We start from the raw sequence: 17,373 nt of genomic DNA, 5'->3' as shown, positions 1-17,373 counted from the left end.
GTTGGATATCACTTAGAGGTTGGAGAGGGTGAGAGCAGGTTAAAGAACCTGAGGGTGAAGGACTGGAGGCAGTGGTCACAAAATGGGAACTGTGTGGTTTGGTGGGGGCCACGGCTAGGACATGGCACCTTGGACTTTTAAAGGATATAACTTCGAGTCTTAGTCCTTCTACCCATTAACTCTGGGATTCTGGGCAACCTATTTCATCTGAGTTTGACCAACCCTTTTATGAAATACAAATTCACAAAGTTTACAAACAAGGTTTTAGAAAGAATTCCTTGAGATAATATATGTAAAAACATTCTGTATAATGTTTACTAAACCTTCATAATTAGTGTTACTCCTCCTAATAAATGATTACTCCCGCACTCCAATGAAATATTTTTTTTTTTCCCAATGAAATATTATGACAGACAAGAACATTGTTTTCTAGGCACTGCTGTCTTTACTAGATGCTGGGACCTCATCTGGGAGGGATAAAATGACTTAACAGGTGTTTGAATTCATTAGGCAATTACACACAATTCTCTTTCCTCGTAATATCTGCTCTCTCACAGAAAAATAGAATGGAGCTTAATTTGTAGTCATGTTAGCATATCATTTGGATGACCTGAATTTATTTATATTATTGAAGGAACAAGATACGTGGGTAGATTTGAGATATGACCCATAGTAGAACAGAAATGACTTTTTGAGAAATTTGATCCTCACTGTAAAAGTGCTGGTGTATTTAGGAGTTCTTCGAATAGAACCTATTCGAGAATGGAATTTCCTGGTACTCCTTAAAAGGGAATATTTGAGCCACAGAGGCTAAATAAAGACTCAAGTGTATCCTGTAATTTTTATTATTGTCTAGCTATCAAAATTTATAGCACAGTGTTATGATTTTTCATCTTTGGGTTTTGTTAATGTTTGACTTGCCCATGGCAATGGTTGCATGAGTTTTCTACACTTCTAAGCATTGCTGGTGTCTATTGCTGTTTTGAAGGTGCCTAACACATCACATCATGAGGGAACAGGGACCAGTGCATTTAAACAAGGGCATGTTAAATATGAAATAACAAGCCAGAGCATTCCAGTCAGATATTTTAACCGATCACTTCCTTCCCCTTCCCCTTTGCTTCCTCTAGACTTACTGAGTGCCAGTCACACACCTGGAAAAAACTTCTTGCTTGAGTCCCAGTAGGGTTCTCGGGGCCAGGAGCCAATCAAAATGATTGACAGTTTAGCCCGGGAGCATCCACTAAACCACAACTATTAAAGCAGACAGAATTCCCATAAGACAAATGCTTTTTGGATGTAATCCAGTGATAATAATCTATTAAAACAAGTTGTCTTATCTTATGAGTTAACTTGAAAAGAGAAATGGATGCAGGGTGAATTGCAAAATGTTTGCACATGTAACTTCAGTTTATTTAATTTTAAATAATTAGGGTATGGCATTGATTAGTGCTAATTGGAGTTGTGTTGGGCTGAAAGAATTATCTAAAATATGTTTTAAAGTCTCATGAGAGATTTTTGCAGTAATTCTTACTTAAATCTAGGAGTTATTAAAATTGATATTACTAAAATCAAAGATCTACATCTTAAAAAATACTAGATTTTAACCCAGTTTGAAATAGTTAGCAATATCATTCTTTAATGATAGCTACAAAATCTGGACAAGCTAAAAAGGGAAGATTAATGGGGAGAGTTTTAATGGTCCTCAAAATAGGTATTTAATAAATGCAGAATTTTTTTTTCAAACTATCTTAAAGTCAGATCAAACTTTTGGGTTGTATTAAAGTCTTATTCAGGTGGAAGACAAATACTGCAGTGGTTACATAGGTTTCACAGTTGTCAAATTCCTTTCTGTCTCAAAATCTCGTGAAGTTGGCAATGAACTTTCTGAAGCACCTCAGTTCACAGATATAATATTTAAAATCAGTGTATGTTTAAAATTTAATTTCAAATCTCACATTAAAAGAGGGGAAAAAAGAAATTAGATGGATAGCATTTACACAAAGATTTCATCTGTTTAGATTGGTAGCTACTACCAAAAGGCTCCCAAAATTGCATTTTGCCAAGTTGCTTCTGGCAAGAAGACATACTTGGAGAGTCCATCAGAACAGAACTTGAACTGAAAAACTTGCTTGTATTTTCATCTGTTCCCAAACATCTGGCTCATGGCCACTTGGCATCTATATCAATCATTTCTGTGTCTGCATAATATGAAACATGCAACTAGTTTATTATTCATAAAGTATTATTTGAGGGTAGCCCTTTTGATGATTAATTTCAGCTAATAAAGGCATGCATTTAAAAATGCTTATTTGATGGTACAAATATTGGTGCTCTTAGAAAAGCCATCCTCTTTATTTATAAGTATTGCCATCTATTTTTACTATTTTCATAAGAAATTCTTTTTTAGAGTAATAAGATGCATAGATGTGAGAGAACCTCCTCAGTTCAGTTCAGTCACTCAGTCGTGTCCAACTCTTTGTGAACCCATGAGCCACAGCACGCCAGGCCTCCTTGTCCATCACCAACTCCTGGAGTCCACCCAAACCCATGTCCATTGAGTTGGTGATGCCATCCAGCCATTTCATCCACTGTCGTCCCCTTCTCCTCCTGCCTTCAATCTTTCCCAGCATCAGGGTCTTTTCAAATGAGTCAGCTCTTTGCATCAGGCGGCCAAAATATTGGAGTTTCAACTTCAATATCAGTCCTTCAAATGAACACCCAGGACTGATCTCCTTCAGGATGGACTGGTTGGATCTCCTTGCTGTCAAGGGACTATCAAGAGTCTTCTCCAACACCACAGTTCAAAATCATCAATTCTTCTGTGCTCAGCTTTCTTCACAATCCAACTCTCACATCCATACATGACCACTGGAAAAACCACAGCATTGACTAGACGGACCTTTGTTGGCAAAGTAATGTCTCTACTTTTTAATATGCTGAATAGGTTGGTCAGAACTCTCCTTCCAAGGAGTAAGTGTCTTTTAACTTCATGGCTGCAATCACCATCTGCAGTGATTTTGAGAACTCAGGGTATAGTTTTTGTTTTTGCCCACATCACCTATTCTTAGACTCAGTTTTTGGTTTAAGGTATTTTCGAACAACTAGCCTTAGTTACAGCTGACATCACTACTTTGCTGCTCCTCACATCTCTTTCTGTAGTCAATGGAAGAAACCAAATTGTCCACCCAAAAAATATTTGAAAGAAGAGTTCTTTGTTCTGTAATAGAGTCTAGTAACCATAACTTCGCTTCCTACTCTGATCACTTGAAAATCTGGCATGGGTGTTTGCTTATTCTGTTTGTCTTTAGCCTGAGGTAAAGGGTGGGAGAGATGATGATCCCTGTTCTTGCTTAGTAAGCCCAGAATGTTCTACTCAAGTGTTCTTATTGAGGATTCCAGTTCTGTTTAATTCTGTTCCAAATGACTAATAATTACTATGTCTAAGTTTGTGCCAGAGGTTGTCTGGGAATTTCTGAATGGTTGTAATCACCAGATATTGAGAGAATTTGAAAAATTAATGGATGTTTTCCCAGGTGAAAATTTTCTTTCAAAGACTCTAATTACTCTACCTCAGTTTCCCAATCAAAAAAAGAATATTATTTTATATCAGTGAGCATTTTGAGAATATAGACAAAATCCACCTGTGGATTGTATAGATGAAGAATAAGTAAATGATCATTTGTTCATTTAGACATTGAATTTACTCTTCGTATCTAGCAGAAGATAAGTATAATTATAGAATGGGAACACATTTCCATGCCAAGACATTAAGCATTAAAATTATGCTTATTAATGAAAACCTACCTATAAAGGTATGTGTGTTTTTTGTTTATATACATATAAAATCTTTATTTTCTTATTAGCATCTTTTGTATCTTCGTAGGAAAACTCCCACACACATTAAATAGCTGTCTATTCTCTTTGAGAGAAGACTGCTGTATCTTGGCCTCCCCACTGAGTGAAGTCTCATTATAATTTGTCTCTTTATGTTTCCAAAATGCTGGCTCACATGCTTACCTCATTAATGAGACTGGAACGCATCTCATAATGGCTGGTCTGTGGCACTGAAGCCACAGAGTTAAAAGAATGTTGCCCTTTAATCCATTGGCACAGGAAATGCATTTGCAGTGCAGTTGCCCACTTGAGAGATCGATAGAAAAAGAGTTCCTTTTCCCAATTCTGTTAATTTTGAGCACTTTTATTTTGATTTCTCCCCTTATTGTGTGTCATCGTAAAATATAGGGAAAGTAGTTTAGTAAGAACCGAAAGTGTTTCAACAGTCAGAGAGGTGTCTTCTTTGGTTTAAAGCATTTTTTGTTTCTTAGGTCACGAGGCTATTTTCTTCACATATTTTCTTCATAAAGGCTGGATTGTTTCATGGCTAGCCTGATTTGACCATAGCGCACTGCCTGGTGGGAAGCGTTAAACCTCTTATTTTAAGCTAAACAAGATTACTCTGAAGGCTGGCATTAAGGGGGTAGCTTTTAGTGTAATGGTTTAGGGGCTGTGGCACACCCGTGCAGTTTCAGTAATTGAACTCTTCGGGTACTTCAGTTTCTAATAGTTAGCTATGGAAGCAGCTCGCCACGGGTGCGCAAGGAATTGCTAACTGCTTAATTTCCCCATGTTAGCTTAATGAGGAAGAATGGGTCACCATGCCAACCAAAACACCCTAGCCATGGGTTTAGAAGCGTCCTTCCCAGGATATTTGTTTCTCTTTTGGAGGTTTCTAGTAAAACAAAAGCTGTGGAATGCCAGACGAAACTCAAAACAGGATTTGAAATCAGTATATCATCTCTCATACAGTCCATATAATCAGCTGTGATCATTTAACCCGAATTCAGTGGTCATTTACTTCATTCTTTTATGCTGTCCTTTGAATTTTGAAGACATGTAAAATGTTAACAGACATTTATGTTGATGTTAATTTTTCAGTTAATATTTCTTGGCTCCTAGATATTGTCCCATCAGAGACCATCTATTTAATTTCACTTGGTTTCTAGTAACTCTTACTTTAGTAACAACCATTCTTTAGAATAGACTTTATTTTTTAGGACAGTTTTAGGTTTATGGAAAAATTGAGTAGAACAGAGTTCTCATATAGTCAAATATAGTTTTGCCAGTTATTGACAGCTTACACCAGTATAGTATATGTGTTACAATTAATTAACCAATGCTGATACATGCTATAAAGTTCATAGTTTATTCAAATTGCCTTCATTTTTTCTTTATGCCCTTTTTTTTCTGTTTCAGGATGCCATCTGGGAGAGCTCATTACATTTATTTGTCATGTCTTCGTCAGCTCCTTTTGGTTTTGACAGTTTTGCAAAACTTTATTTTTGATAAACTTGACAATTTTGAGGATTCCTAGTCAGATAGTTGGTAAAATGTTCTCCATTGGAATTGGCTTGATGTTGTTCACATGATTAGACTGGATTTTTTGGTTTTGAAAGGAAGCACACCGATAAAGTGACATTTTCATCACAGAATATCAGAAATGAAGGGTACATTCTATCAGTGTGATTTATCACTGTTCAGGTTGCCCTTGATCATTTGGCTGAGATAGTGTTTTTCAAGTTTCTCTTGTAAAGTTATATTCCCTCTTGTAACAATTTTCTCATATCATTTTATTATATCATTTGTCAGTATAGACTCATGGATATTTTATACTTTAGATTATAACCTAATACTACTTTACTTCTTTTATTGCTCAGATTGTCTGGCTTTGGCCAGGGGAGCTCTTTAAGTATGCTCCTTTGTCCCTGTGACCCTTTGCTGTATCCTGGGGGGGGGGGGGGGTGTATGTTTGTTGAGCACTTTCTTACTTTATAGCACTAGAAGATTCTCCAGGCTCACCTTCTATATTTCCTGGCCCAGGCCTAAAATCAGTATATTTCTCCAAAGAACCTTGGTTCTTTTTATTGGAAAATGGTATTTGAAATCAAGATGTGAACACTAGGTAACACCTTTTAAGGAATAACTAAAGCAAAATTTTAAGTAAAATTAAGGAGTTTTCAACTTAATGAAAGAACTTAAATGAAAGAACAATACTTAATTGAAACAATACTTAAATGAAAAGAACAATACTTACTTAAATGAAAGAACAATAGATGGTCATCTTAGATTTTTTCTCTTTACATAACATTTAAAAATAATTTTTAATGTCCATTTTCTTCAATGTTAGCTAGTATCACATGAAGACATATCACATGAAGAGAAAATTTCAAATAGGCTAATTGTTGTGATTGAAATTTTAAAAATCCTGTTGTTTCTGGTTGCTTTTTATTACCAAATCCAAATATATTTGATTTTAAACTTTGGATAAATATCATGTATTATTCAGTGTATCACATACATGAATATGCTTTGAAACTCTTTGGATTTTTATATGGCCATACTCTTCCCTTGATGAAAATCTTGTTGGACAAGTTATAATCTTGTCTAAAAAGTCTGTATGGTTTCATCAGTAAATTTTAATCTTTATCTGATTTTATGAAGCTGTTCAATATTTGCCTGGATATAAGGAATACTTTCTAATACATGGCCAAACTTAACCAAAAGTATTATAGTATATTCTAGAATCAGTGTGAATAAATGAAAAAATTCCTTATAATATAAAGTGTTAAGTAACTTGCTAACATATGTTTTTTTTTTTAATGTACTAACATTTTTTTTAATGCTCTCAGTTTTTAAATTCTTTCCTTACAAAGACTGGAGGAACCCACCCATTGAACCTCTTTATAATTTTGAAATATCAAATATTAAAATTATTTTATCTTGTCTGTTAGTTGGTATAGAAAAAAGTTTCTAATGTTGTATGTAGGGTAATTATTAATAAGGAAAACAATTTTTTCTTTGAAGGGAAACAGAACTACCCTGAAAACTTGATTATGGCAAAACTGATTAATCTCAGAATATATTCTAGGAAAAAATATCCAGTTATACTTTTAGCCATGCATGCCTTCTTGTCATGTATTCAGAAAAATCTGTTTTTATATTAATGTTTTGGGGTGAGTCTCCAGTGAGAACTATTTCAGAAAGGAGAACATCAAGGTGAAATCCTGTATTGTTGATATAACAAAAGCTTATGACTTCAGTGATGAATGGTGAATTCAAAATAGAAGATGCTCAACTTTTGTTATGTCTGTATAGTCTTTTCTCTCAGTTATTCTTATAACTTTCAGATACTGATTTTTATCTACTTTATTATTACTGCACTACTATCATTGCCAAGGGCTTAATTTGGAATTAAATGAGCCTTATGCTTAAGTAATTTATTTTCATTAGTTTGCCAAAAAGTGAGTCTCATGATGGTTTTAATACTCTAAGGCGGAATGTTTACATTTTTCTTGAGTCTGAAACAATTCTTTTCAGTTTCCTTTTTGTCTCACAAAATGTGAGAGCAGAAGGCAGTATTGGAGCTGCCATCATGAATGGTAGTTTTCCTTGAACAATATAGAGGGGAGCTGTTGTAATTGATTTTTGCTTTTCTCTTATATTATTTCATTAGTCAAAGACTCCCATGGGAGGGAAAAATCACTGTATGGCTTTTATAAAGACATCACCACTAATTCATGTGGCAGGGTCTTCTCATCAGCTTTGCCTTCATATTTCAGGTGACGTGTGGGAAAGACTTTGATATTTTATGATAAATTTCTCACTATTTGGTTAAGCTCTAGCTACATCTTTTTATTCCATTAGTATCCAAAGACGAGAGATAAAATTGTCAGCTATGAATTTTATATTCTTATCTGATTTTCTATTTGACAGTTCCAGAAAAATCTCTAAAATTTTGTGATTAGAAATACATAATTCTTTAAGATGAAATGGAGATTAGATCTGGTTTCTCTTTTTATGTTAAAGGAGAATTTTAAAAAAAGAACATATTTGAATTTGTAGAGAAATTAGGCTTTCATGAAGCAGATTTATATCATTTTGTAGTGATAGTGAATTAAACCATGAAGGAATCCCATCCATCCAATAATTGACATAAAATATGTTTGATGAGAGTTTTTTTAGGGATCTAGCCATTTTCCCATTTTAAATTCTACTTTTGGAATGAAATTATAGTCAGAACAGTGTTTCTCCAGAACATATGTCATTGCTTTTTTGTGTACTCTTCATGGAGAGAGATTGAGACAGGCAAAAAATGTTATGCTATATAGGTGACAAGGCCAGCTTTCTGTATATGATGATAACCAAGCTATTTTAAAATAGCCTTGGAGTTGTGCAATATTGTTTAATTTATTGCCCTTCATAAGGGATTAGGAATGAGGATTTAGCATAACAAGATTCAAAATGTGTGAGATGATAGGTTTAAACAGACTTGGTTTGAGGGTCAGAGTTAGTTTAAGAATAATTTATTTGAATACCTACAAATGTCAGAGTGTATATTAACTTCTGGGAATTCAAAGATGTGTCAGTTATTTTACCCCAGATATAAAAGAGTAGGGTAACATTATCATAATTTTGTATGCCAGCCAGTGTATATTGTGAAATTAAGAGATTTTCTAGGAAAATTAGGGTAAAGATTGCAAAATAATTATAGATAGATTGAATAGGAACATGGAAAAGATCTTTTAATTAAGAAAATTAAAATAGCTACCTTAATTATTAAATATAGAAAATTATGTACTAACACATCAGATACTTAAATGCCTATAACCATCATTTAGATTTGTTAACATTATTTGTATATTTCAAAGCAGAAAAATTATCTTTTAAGCTCAAGAAATATAAGTTTAGGCATAACAGATCTTCAAACCTTTTGTTTTTTGTAATAAATTTTGAGGGGCTATGAATAAATAGCAACTACTCAGAAATTTGAAGCTACCTTTGTTTCTTACCTATCAGTCCATCTCCCTGCCATATCCTGTCCCAGATATTTCATCATTTTATGTTTGGTTTATTTGTTTCTAGACTTGGAAAAAATAAACAAACCAACAAAAAACCTTTACAAACATATGTGTGCATTTGTTAAAAAACAGAGTATTATTTCCTGAATGGCTAATATGATTTTATAATATGCATATTTTACACAGTGATTTTTCATTAGCTATGTTACTATAAAATGATTTGTCTGCCTTAATTGCTATATAGTATTTTTCATTTGATATATATTTATATAAATGTACGTAGCTGTATACTATATATAGAGATTATTTATATGCTTTCCCTTTAATTACATTATAGATTAGATCATATGATCATAACCATAATTTATTTTCATATTGATGTAATGAAGTTTTTAGTTCTTTCCTTATTTTTGCTTTTATTAATAATGCTTCATTAGATGACATTGTTTTCAGATCTAAGAGGTTTTATTAAAGAGTATGTAACTAAATTCAGATGACCAAATGATAGGGGATACAAATTATTAATTTCTCTAAACACTTTCAAATTTCTTACCCAATTTGCACAATTTATGTTTTTTCCCTAGTGTGTGGTAATTCTCATTTCAGCACAATTTCAGGGACTTTTAATATCCAGTTCTTTTTTTTTTTTTTTTGCTTAAGTTTATTTGAAATATGTTCTTTCCACTTTAGTTTTCACTGATTATTGAGATTGAGCATCTTTTCAAATATTTCTTGTTCTCTTTTCTATGAATTTCATGTCTGTAGTTTCACACCTGTATATACGTATATACTATTGGATTATTTGCTATTTTGTGATTCATACTTAGAAGACTCATTTTTTTTTTCTGAGAACAAACCCTTTGTCTTCTGTATGTTGCAACAAGACTTGGATATTTCAACCCTAAACTCTACTTATTCCAAAGATCTCAATTTCTTTGTAGTCTGACCTTCATGGCACTCATTTATTACACTAGGAATTCAATTTGTCCCAGAGCCTGAAAGGAAGCATTATTTACATTTCTTTATGGTTCCTTCATTTAGCATGTGAGGAAAATATGCCTTAGACTTTGTGAAATGAAAGCTAGAGTCCAACAGTATTTTCAGTGTTAATAATAAGGTCAAAATATTCGATGATTCTTAACCTTGCCTGTGTTATAATCTCCTGTGGAGATCTTATACTAGAGCATCAGTATTTTTAAAAGCTCACAGTTGATACTGATCATCCTTTAGGTTTGAAAACTATCATTGAAGCCACTGTGATCCTTCTCCTTCCAAAGTATTTTTCTAGACAAAGTAGAATATGTGAAGCTCCAAGAATATGTGGGCTCTCATTTCTTCTTACAGGTGTATATCCAGTACATAAAAGAGGAGTGTCTGCCATGTAAATAAGCCTTATTAATGTGTTGAATGAACCGATTAGACTTTTTTTTGTTATATTGCAATCATTTTACAATGTTCTCAGTCATTGGTTATGCCCAGATCATGTTTAAATGTCCCAGACTTTGAAATCTCATCTTCTGTATGTCATGTTTTACCAGTTTTGACTTTCAAGTGTAAGGTTGTAGCTCATCAGATTTCTCATGCTTTATCTTGGGAATACCTGTGTTGAATTATTTTGCTGCCCCACTTGGAGAACAAAACAGTGCAGAGGTGCTGAGGCTAATCACATGGTCACCTGGCTCCTAGTTGTAGCTCAATCAAAATTGTTAATTTGACTTAATCCATAAATCAGAGTTTAGTGACCAAAATCAAGAAATTAAAGCTTTCCATCTCCACAGGATTAGTGAATATGAGGTTAGAAGAGAGACTTGGTTTTTATCAGAGTCCCATTCTTATAGATGATAATTTAAACAAAATTCTATGAGAAGGCATTAAAGAGACACAATTTCAATCTTTGGCTACCACTTTTTAAAGTATGAACCTACCTCAAGGCTTTAGAAATTCTTCTACTTTTAAAATTTTAGCCTTAATTGTCTGTAACCTATTAGCTCAGTTTCCTTTCATAGTGTCATTTATTTAGCCCATGTAGATTTTGCCATTATGGGAGAATGAGCATAGGGAATGTCTCACTTCAGAACCTTTGGGTCTCTTGATCCTGGTTATTATGTCAGTTGTTTAGATTAGAGACTGTACACGAAAATGTTTTAAAATGTAAAATACTTTATGTTAACGCACATTTTCTTTTTCAGGCCTTTTTATTTTTCTCATTTTCTCAGCACTTAGCCTTAGGGGTTCCCAGGTAGTTCAGTGGTAAAGAATCTGCCTGCCAATGCAGGAGACACAAGAGATGCGAGTTCAATCCCTGGTTGGGGAAGATCCCCTGGAGAAGAAAATGGCAACCCTCTCCAGTATTCTTGCCGGGATAATCGCATGGACAGAGAAGCTTGGTGGGCTACAGCCCATGCGGTTGCAAAGAGTCGGATGAGACTGAGCATGCACGCAGCCTTCTTATATAATATTTATCATTGAATTGTCTTCATTACTCACATCTTTATTTTGTAGTTGACTGTATTGATATTTTCTTCCATCATAATTAAGACTAGAATCATTTTATCATATCTTAATTCTTAATGATTTATTTTTATAATATTTTATTAAAATTTAATATAATGATACTTTTATTAAAAATTAATGAATAAGATAGTTTTGCCTTATGACATTTCTATAGGAATAAAAATTATATAATCATTAAGGCTAACTTATGATTATATAATTATAATCAGAATCATGTAATCATTAAGGCTAATTTATGCTGAAGTTGAAGCTCCATTACTTTGGTCATGTGATGCGAAGGCCTGACTCATTTGAAAAGACCCTGATGCTGGGAAATATTAAAGACAGAAGGAGAAGGGGACGATGAAGGATGAGATGGTTAGAGGCATCGCTGACTCAGTGGACATGAGTTTGAGAAAACTCTGGGAGTTGGTGATGGACAGGGAAATGACATGCTGCAGTCCATGGGCTTGAAAAGTGTAGGATGTGACTGAACTGAACTGAAGACTAACTTATTCTGGAGTTTCATGACCAGCAAAAAACCTGATTACATTTCTCTCCCCATGTAATTCTCTTACTCCCTTACTTTTCTTGCCTGACTATAGCTGTTTTTGTAATGCCTTCTTCCTCCCCCTCATTCTCTCTGCTTACCCCCACCAGAAGATACTGTAGTAGAATGGCCCTAGTTACATTTAGAGCACTTGGTTAATACTCAGTTACAAAATGGACTTTTGGTACAAATTCAGTTGAATTGTTGAATTGTTTTCCCAGATCTGTCTTCTTTATGATAACTTGGTACCTTGCCTCATTTGTCTTTGTCAAATAATATGTTTCTCCTTTGTGTAATCTAAGAATACTCAATTATGTGATTGATCTAACAAAGTATTACAACTTTTATGGTTTTGTGGGTTTTCTCCCTTAAAATCAAGAAATTTTAGAACTTTTACTGGATGGAATTTTAGAGGAGCAAAGGAATAGTTTGTAGATGTTATCCTTAGATAAAAGTGTGTCTTCAAACATTGGATTTTGCTAGGACAGACCTGAAATGGAAAGATTGGTGGCTAATGAACACATTCCTCCCCCATCATTAAAAATTCTATATAGCATTACATAAATTAATTTTGAGCAGGAATCTGCCACAAATGTTTTAACACTTGTTAAACAGTTAATTTTAGGCAGTTAATTCTGTGAATTTAGCATTAATGTGTGTGTATGTTAGTCGCTCAGTCATGTCTGACTCTTTGCGACGCCATAGACTGTAGTCCACCAGACTCCTCTACCATGGCATTTCCCAAACAAGAATACTGGAGTGGGTTGCCATTTTTTTCTCCATGGGATCTTCTCCACCCAGGGATTGAACCTGGGTCTCCTGCATTGTAGACAGGTTCTTTACCGACTGAGCCACCAGGGAATGATCTGACATTAATGAAAAATTTCTGTTTTGGGGAGTTTGAGTTTGAGGTACCTAATGTATCTTTGACTGTGCCCAGTAGGAAGTTGGGTAAATGACTATGAAGATGAAGAAAAGTTAAGATGATGTCATTAGTATTTAATAAAAATTGGTAATATCATGATCCTTGTTGACATAGGTTCAGAGTAGAGGTGGAGCAGATGACCCCGGATGAGTTCTGTGGCTTCTAGCAAGTAGAGCTGGGGTGAATGAGAGACAGTCAGAGGAGGAGAGTTCAGTAATGGTTGCATCATATGATAAGACACTGTTTTCATAGAACTTGTACATGCTCAAAATACATTGCTTTGTGGACTAGGATTTTTTATTTTTTGGGGAGGGATGTAATTGACATTTAACATTGAATTAGTTTTATGTATACTACATGATGATCTGATATATGTATATACTGCAAAATGAATACCACAGTAAATTTAGCAAACATCCATCACCACAAACACACAGATTTGTTTTTTCTTTGTGATAACAACATTTAAGATGTATTTTCTTAGCAACTTTCAAATATACAGGACAATGTTTTTAACTACCATCCCCATGCTATATATTACATCTCCAGAACTTATTTATCTTGTAACTGGACATTTTTTTTTTTTTACCTTTTGACTGTCTTTACCCATTCATCCATTTTGGCTGTCCTCTCAACCCCTGCTTCTGGCAATCCCAGTCTGTTTTTATCTACAAGTTCAGTTTTTTTGTTTTTGTTTTTTAATATTCCGCCTACTAGTGAGATCATACAGTGTTTGTTCTTCTCTGTCTGACTTATTTCACGTAGCATAATACCTTCAGGGTCTCTTGTTGCAGTTGACAGAACTTATATTTTAATGGTTGAGTAATACTCCATTGTACATATATAGCACATTTGCTTTATCCATTCATTCACTGATGGACACTTAGGTTGTTTCTATGTCTTGGCTGTTGTAAATAATGTTGCAGTAAATAGTGATTATGGGTGTGTAGGTATCTTTTCTAGATAGAGATTTCATTTTCTTTGGACAGATGTCCGGAAGTGGAATTACTGAATCATACGGTAGTTCTATGTTTAATTTTTTGAGAGGCCTCTGCACTGTTTTCTGTAGTGGCTGCACCACTTTGCATTCCCGTCAAAAGTGCAGAAGTGTTCCTTGTTCTTCACTTTCTCACCAACACTTTCTATCTCATTGTGATTTTGATTTGCATTTCCCTGAGGATAAGTGATATTGAACACCTTCTCATATACCTGTTGGTCATCTCTCTATCTTCCCTGGAAAAATGTCTGTTCAGATCTTCTGTCCATTTTTAAAAGATTGTTTTTTTCTCTTAAGTTATGTGAGTTCTATATATATATTGTATATTAAAAATATACATGACCAGATACATGACTTGCGAATACTATCTCACATTTTTAGTGGTTTGCCTTTTTATTTTGTTTGATGGTTTCCTTTGCTGCGCAGAAGCTTTTAAATTTGATGTAGTCCCACTTGTTTATTTTTGCTTTTGTTACCTTTTACAGGTTGTTTTTTAAGCTAAATATTTGGCATATCCTTTGTATGGTTCCAGGCACCTTTCTGAATGTCTTTGAGGAAGACAGTTTTATATAGTGACAGAAAGTGTGCACGCATTCTGTGCGATCTTTGTAAGAGAAAACATGAGCAGTGAAGCATTCCAGTTGGGAAATGGTGTCAGCTCTTCTCCCTTTCCCACTGCCTCTTCGGAACTTAAATTTAGTGAATTTAACTAAATTTTTATTTGGGTTGAAAGAGTTTGCCAGAAATTACTTATTAACAGTGATGCCCTTTGGCCTTCCTCCCTCAGTTTTGTCTTTATACTAAAGCCATTTTACTTTTAAAAAGTTATCATTGACACGAAAAGTTTTAGGATTCATGAGGAGTCTTATTAGATGTTTATTATCACTGATGTCATTGAGAGCACAAGATAGCAGATGAAAGCCTGCTTTATAAATTCTGCAAAGAGATCAAGATAGTTAAACAGGGACTGGCATAGACATACCACAGTTTCCCTTATTATCTGAAAGTATTTGTTCCTGTGAAACCTTTTGTAAGCTGAAATAGCATAAAGCAAATAAGCTATATTACCTTAGGAAACATCTTGGTAGCAGATGTACAAAATAAATGGAGACAAAGTGCAGATGGTCACTGAAACAGTTTAAAGCCGTGACAGCTTGATGCTCTGAGTGTAGTTCCTGGGGAAAAAGCTTGCTGATCCCACTCTCACTGTTTGTAACTGCCTCTGTAGATGGCTCCCTACAAAAACAAATGCTGAACCTGTTTTCACTTTTCACCTTTTTTTTGGTAAAAGTGAAAATCCTCTTTGCATTTTTGTTGTTGTTGCAAATGAGAATAGGTACTAATTTAGGTCTTTTGTAAAAGCAAAGTGGTATTAAGTGAACATTTGAAAAGTGGGGTATACCTATAGCTAAATTCTCTTTTTCCTTTGAGCGCAGAATCCTGTCAACTCCAAGTTTTTTGACATGCCTGCTTTTTGTTTTCCCCAGAATCTAAACTATAAAATGAAAGAAGACATTTATTAGATGTCTACTATATTCCGTATACAGTGCTGAGTACTTTATATTGTGGTCTCATTTTGACTTAATACCAGTTTTGGGAGGAAAATATTTTCAACCCATTTTATAGAGGTCAAGAAATTGAAGCTCTGGTTACTGGTATTTAGCGAGAAACAAGAGGAAAAGATAACTCATGAAAAGTTGTATACAGAATTGGATTCCATAGTCAATTTTTTTAAGCTTACACAAGCCGAAAGCATGTTTAAAGGAGATAGAAACAAAGCCATACTAGGAGATAGAAACCTAATACTCTGTTTTTAGTTGTCCATTTAAAGATACTTTTCATTTTTAAATGATCTGTTCCTGTGCGGTATTGATGATGATCTTAATTTTTCCCCCTCTCTTTTGGTTTCAGAGGAAGAACTTGTCTCTTTTTCTCAGCATTAGTTTGTTAACTTTCTGGGGAACCTCCCTTTTGGGTGCCCGTTTATACTGGATGGGAAACAAACCACCAAGCTTTTCCAACTCTGACAACCCAGCTGCTGATTCGGACAGCCTCCTGGCTCGCACGCTCACCTTCTTCTACTTGCCAACCAAGAACCTTTGGCTGTTGCTATGCCCAGATACCCTCAGTTTTGATTGGTCAATGGATGCCGTGCCTCTGCTCAAAACAATTTCTGATTGGAGAAACTTGCACACTGTGGCCTTCTATACTGGACTCCTCCTCCTCGCCTACTATGGTTTGAAGAGCCCAAGCCTAGGAAGAGAATGCAACGGGAAATCTGTAACAAATGGCAAGCAGAATGCAAATGGACATAGCTGCCATTCAGAGGTGGAGTACGGGAACTCAGAGATTAAACCCAGCTTTGCATCCAAAGTAGAAAATGGCATTAGAAACAATGCATCGCAGAGAACACAGCTTCCTTCTACGGAGAACATAGTTGTTCTGTCTTTATCTTTGTTAATAATACCCTTTGTTCCTGCCACGAACCTGTTTTTCTATGTCGGCTTTGTAATTGCAGAGCGAGTATTGTATATTCCTAGTATGGGCTTTTGCCTCCTCATTACAGTGGGTGCCAGAGCCCTTTATGTCAAAGTCCAAAAGAGGTTTCTCAAGAGCTTGATTTTTTATGCTACAGCTGCATTAATTGTTTTCTATGGACTCAAGACGGCAATCAGGAACGGAGACTGGCAGAATGAGGAAATGCTGTATAGGTCAGGGATAAAAGTAAACCCAGCTAAAGGTAATATTTTATTTTATGCTTTTACCTGGATGGTTTACTCTTTCTGCCTTTTTATATCTTTCCTTCTTGCTTTTTAACAGTGTTTCTAAAGAAGAGGTTCTTGTAATACTTACTTTAACATTTTCTTTTTTTTGAGATGAGCAATGTGACCATTTTAGAGACTTCCATTGTTCCATATTTGGAATAGGAACGTGTTTTCCTAAGTTCCTGACTATACTTGTCCAGAGGAGTTCAAGCTCCTGTTGTCTAAAAATATTGACTGTTGTCAGAATTTAGAAAAGTGCTTGATTTCCACATTTTAAAATAGTGATATGGATGTCATCTCTTTTCATCGTGTTATAAAAGTCAGGTTATCTCACTTAAATACAGTTTAGCTCTTCTGTTTTCCAAGCATCGCCTGAGGAAATACCACAAGGCTTACACTGACATTTTTAAAAGATTTGGAGATGAGGCTACCTCTGAATCCCGGCATCGTGTCTGTAGGTGTCAGTGTGTGCGTGTGTAAGCATTGAGTCATCCTTAGCTTTGCAGAAGCTAAATTATCTGGATGTTGCCAAGCAGTTTGCACATTCTCATTTGGAAGTAAGTCCTTAAGTCACTTAAGGAAATACACTTTTTACTGTTCAATGAGAAGATTGAGCATATTTTTCATGATTGCTTTTGACTTAGAAAATTATTTTAGCAAATCTCAAAATCTATTGCTAGAGTAGAAAGTAGCCTTTAAAGTATAAATGAATAGTCAAAAGCTGTTAATTCAGTGATTTCTCTGGTTTAGGCAAGGAAATGATGACAGAAGCTAGAGAGCAGTTG

At 34.7% G+C, this 17,373-nt stretch overlaps 1 protein-coding gene across 2 annotated transcripts in view; it reads left to right on the top strand.

Annotated features, from left to right (window-relative positions):
* Nucleotides 1–17,373, top strand: part of TMTC2 (transmembrane O-mannosyltransferase targeting cadherins 2) — a 389,698-nt gene that overhangs the window by 178,967 nt on the left and 193,358 nt on the right. The window contains exons 1-2 of one of the 2 annotated variants that reach the window (XM_043447076.1): nucleotides 3,971–3,981; nucleotides 15,735–16,563. In XM_043447076.1, the coding sequence (XP_043303011.1) occupies nucleotides 15,816–16,563 (748 nt within the window). In that variant the 5' untranslated portion in view covers nucleotides 3,971–3,981; nucleotides 15,735–15,815. Of the gene's footprint in view, nucleotides 1–3,970; nucleotides 3,982–15,734; nucleotides 16,564–17,373 lie in introns of those variants that run through there. The other variant, XM_043447075.1, reaches the window with a different exon arrangement.

The sequence above is a fragment of the Cervus canadensis genome, chromosome 25, assembly GCF_019320065.1.
Source record: "Cervus canadensis isolate Bull #8, Minnesota chromosome 25, ASM1932006v1, whole genome shotgun sequence".
Taxonomy (NCBI): domain Eukaryota; kingdom Metazoa; phylum Chordata; class Mammalia; order Artiodactyla; family Cervidae; genus Cervus; species Cervus canadensis.
The sequence above is the reverse complement of the archived record's forward strand: the minus strand, read 5'-3'. Positions and strand labels throughout refer to the sequence as shown.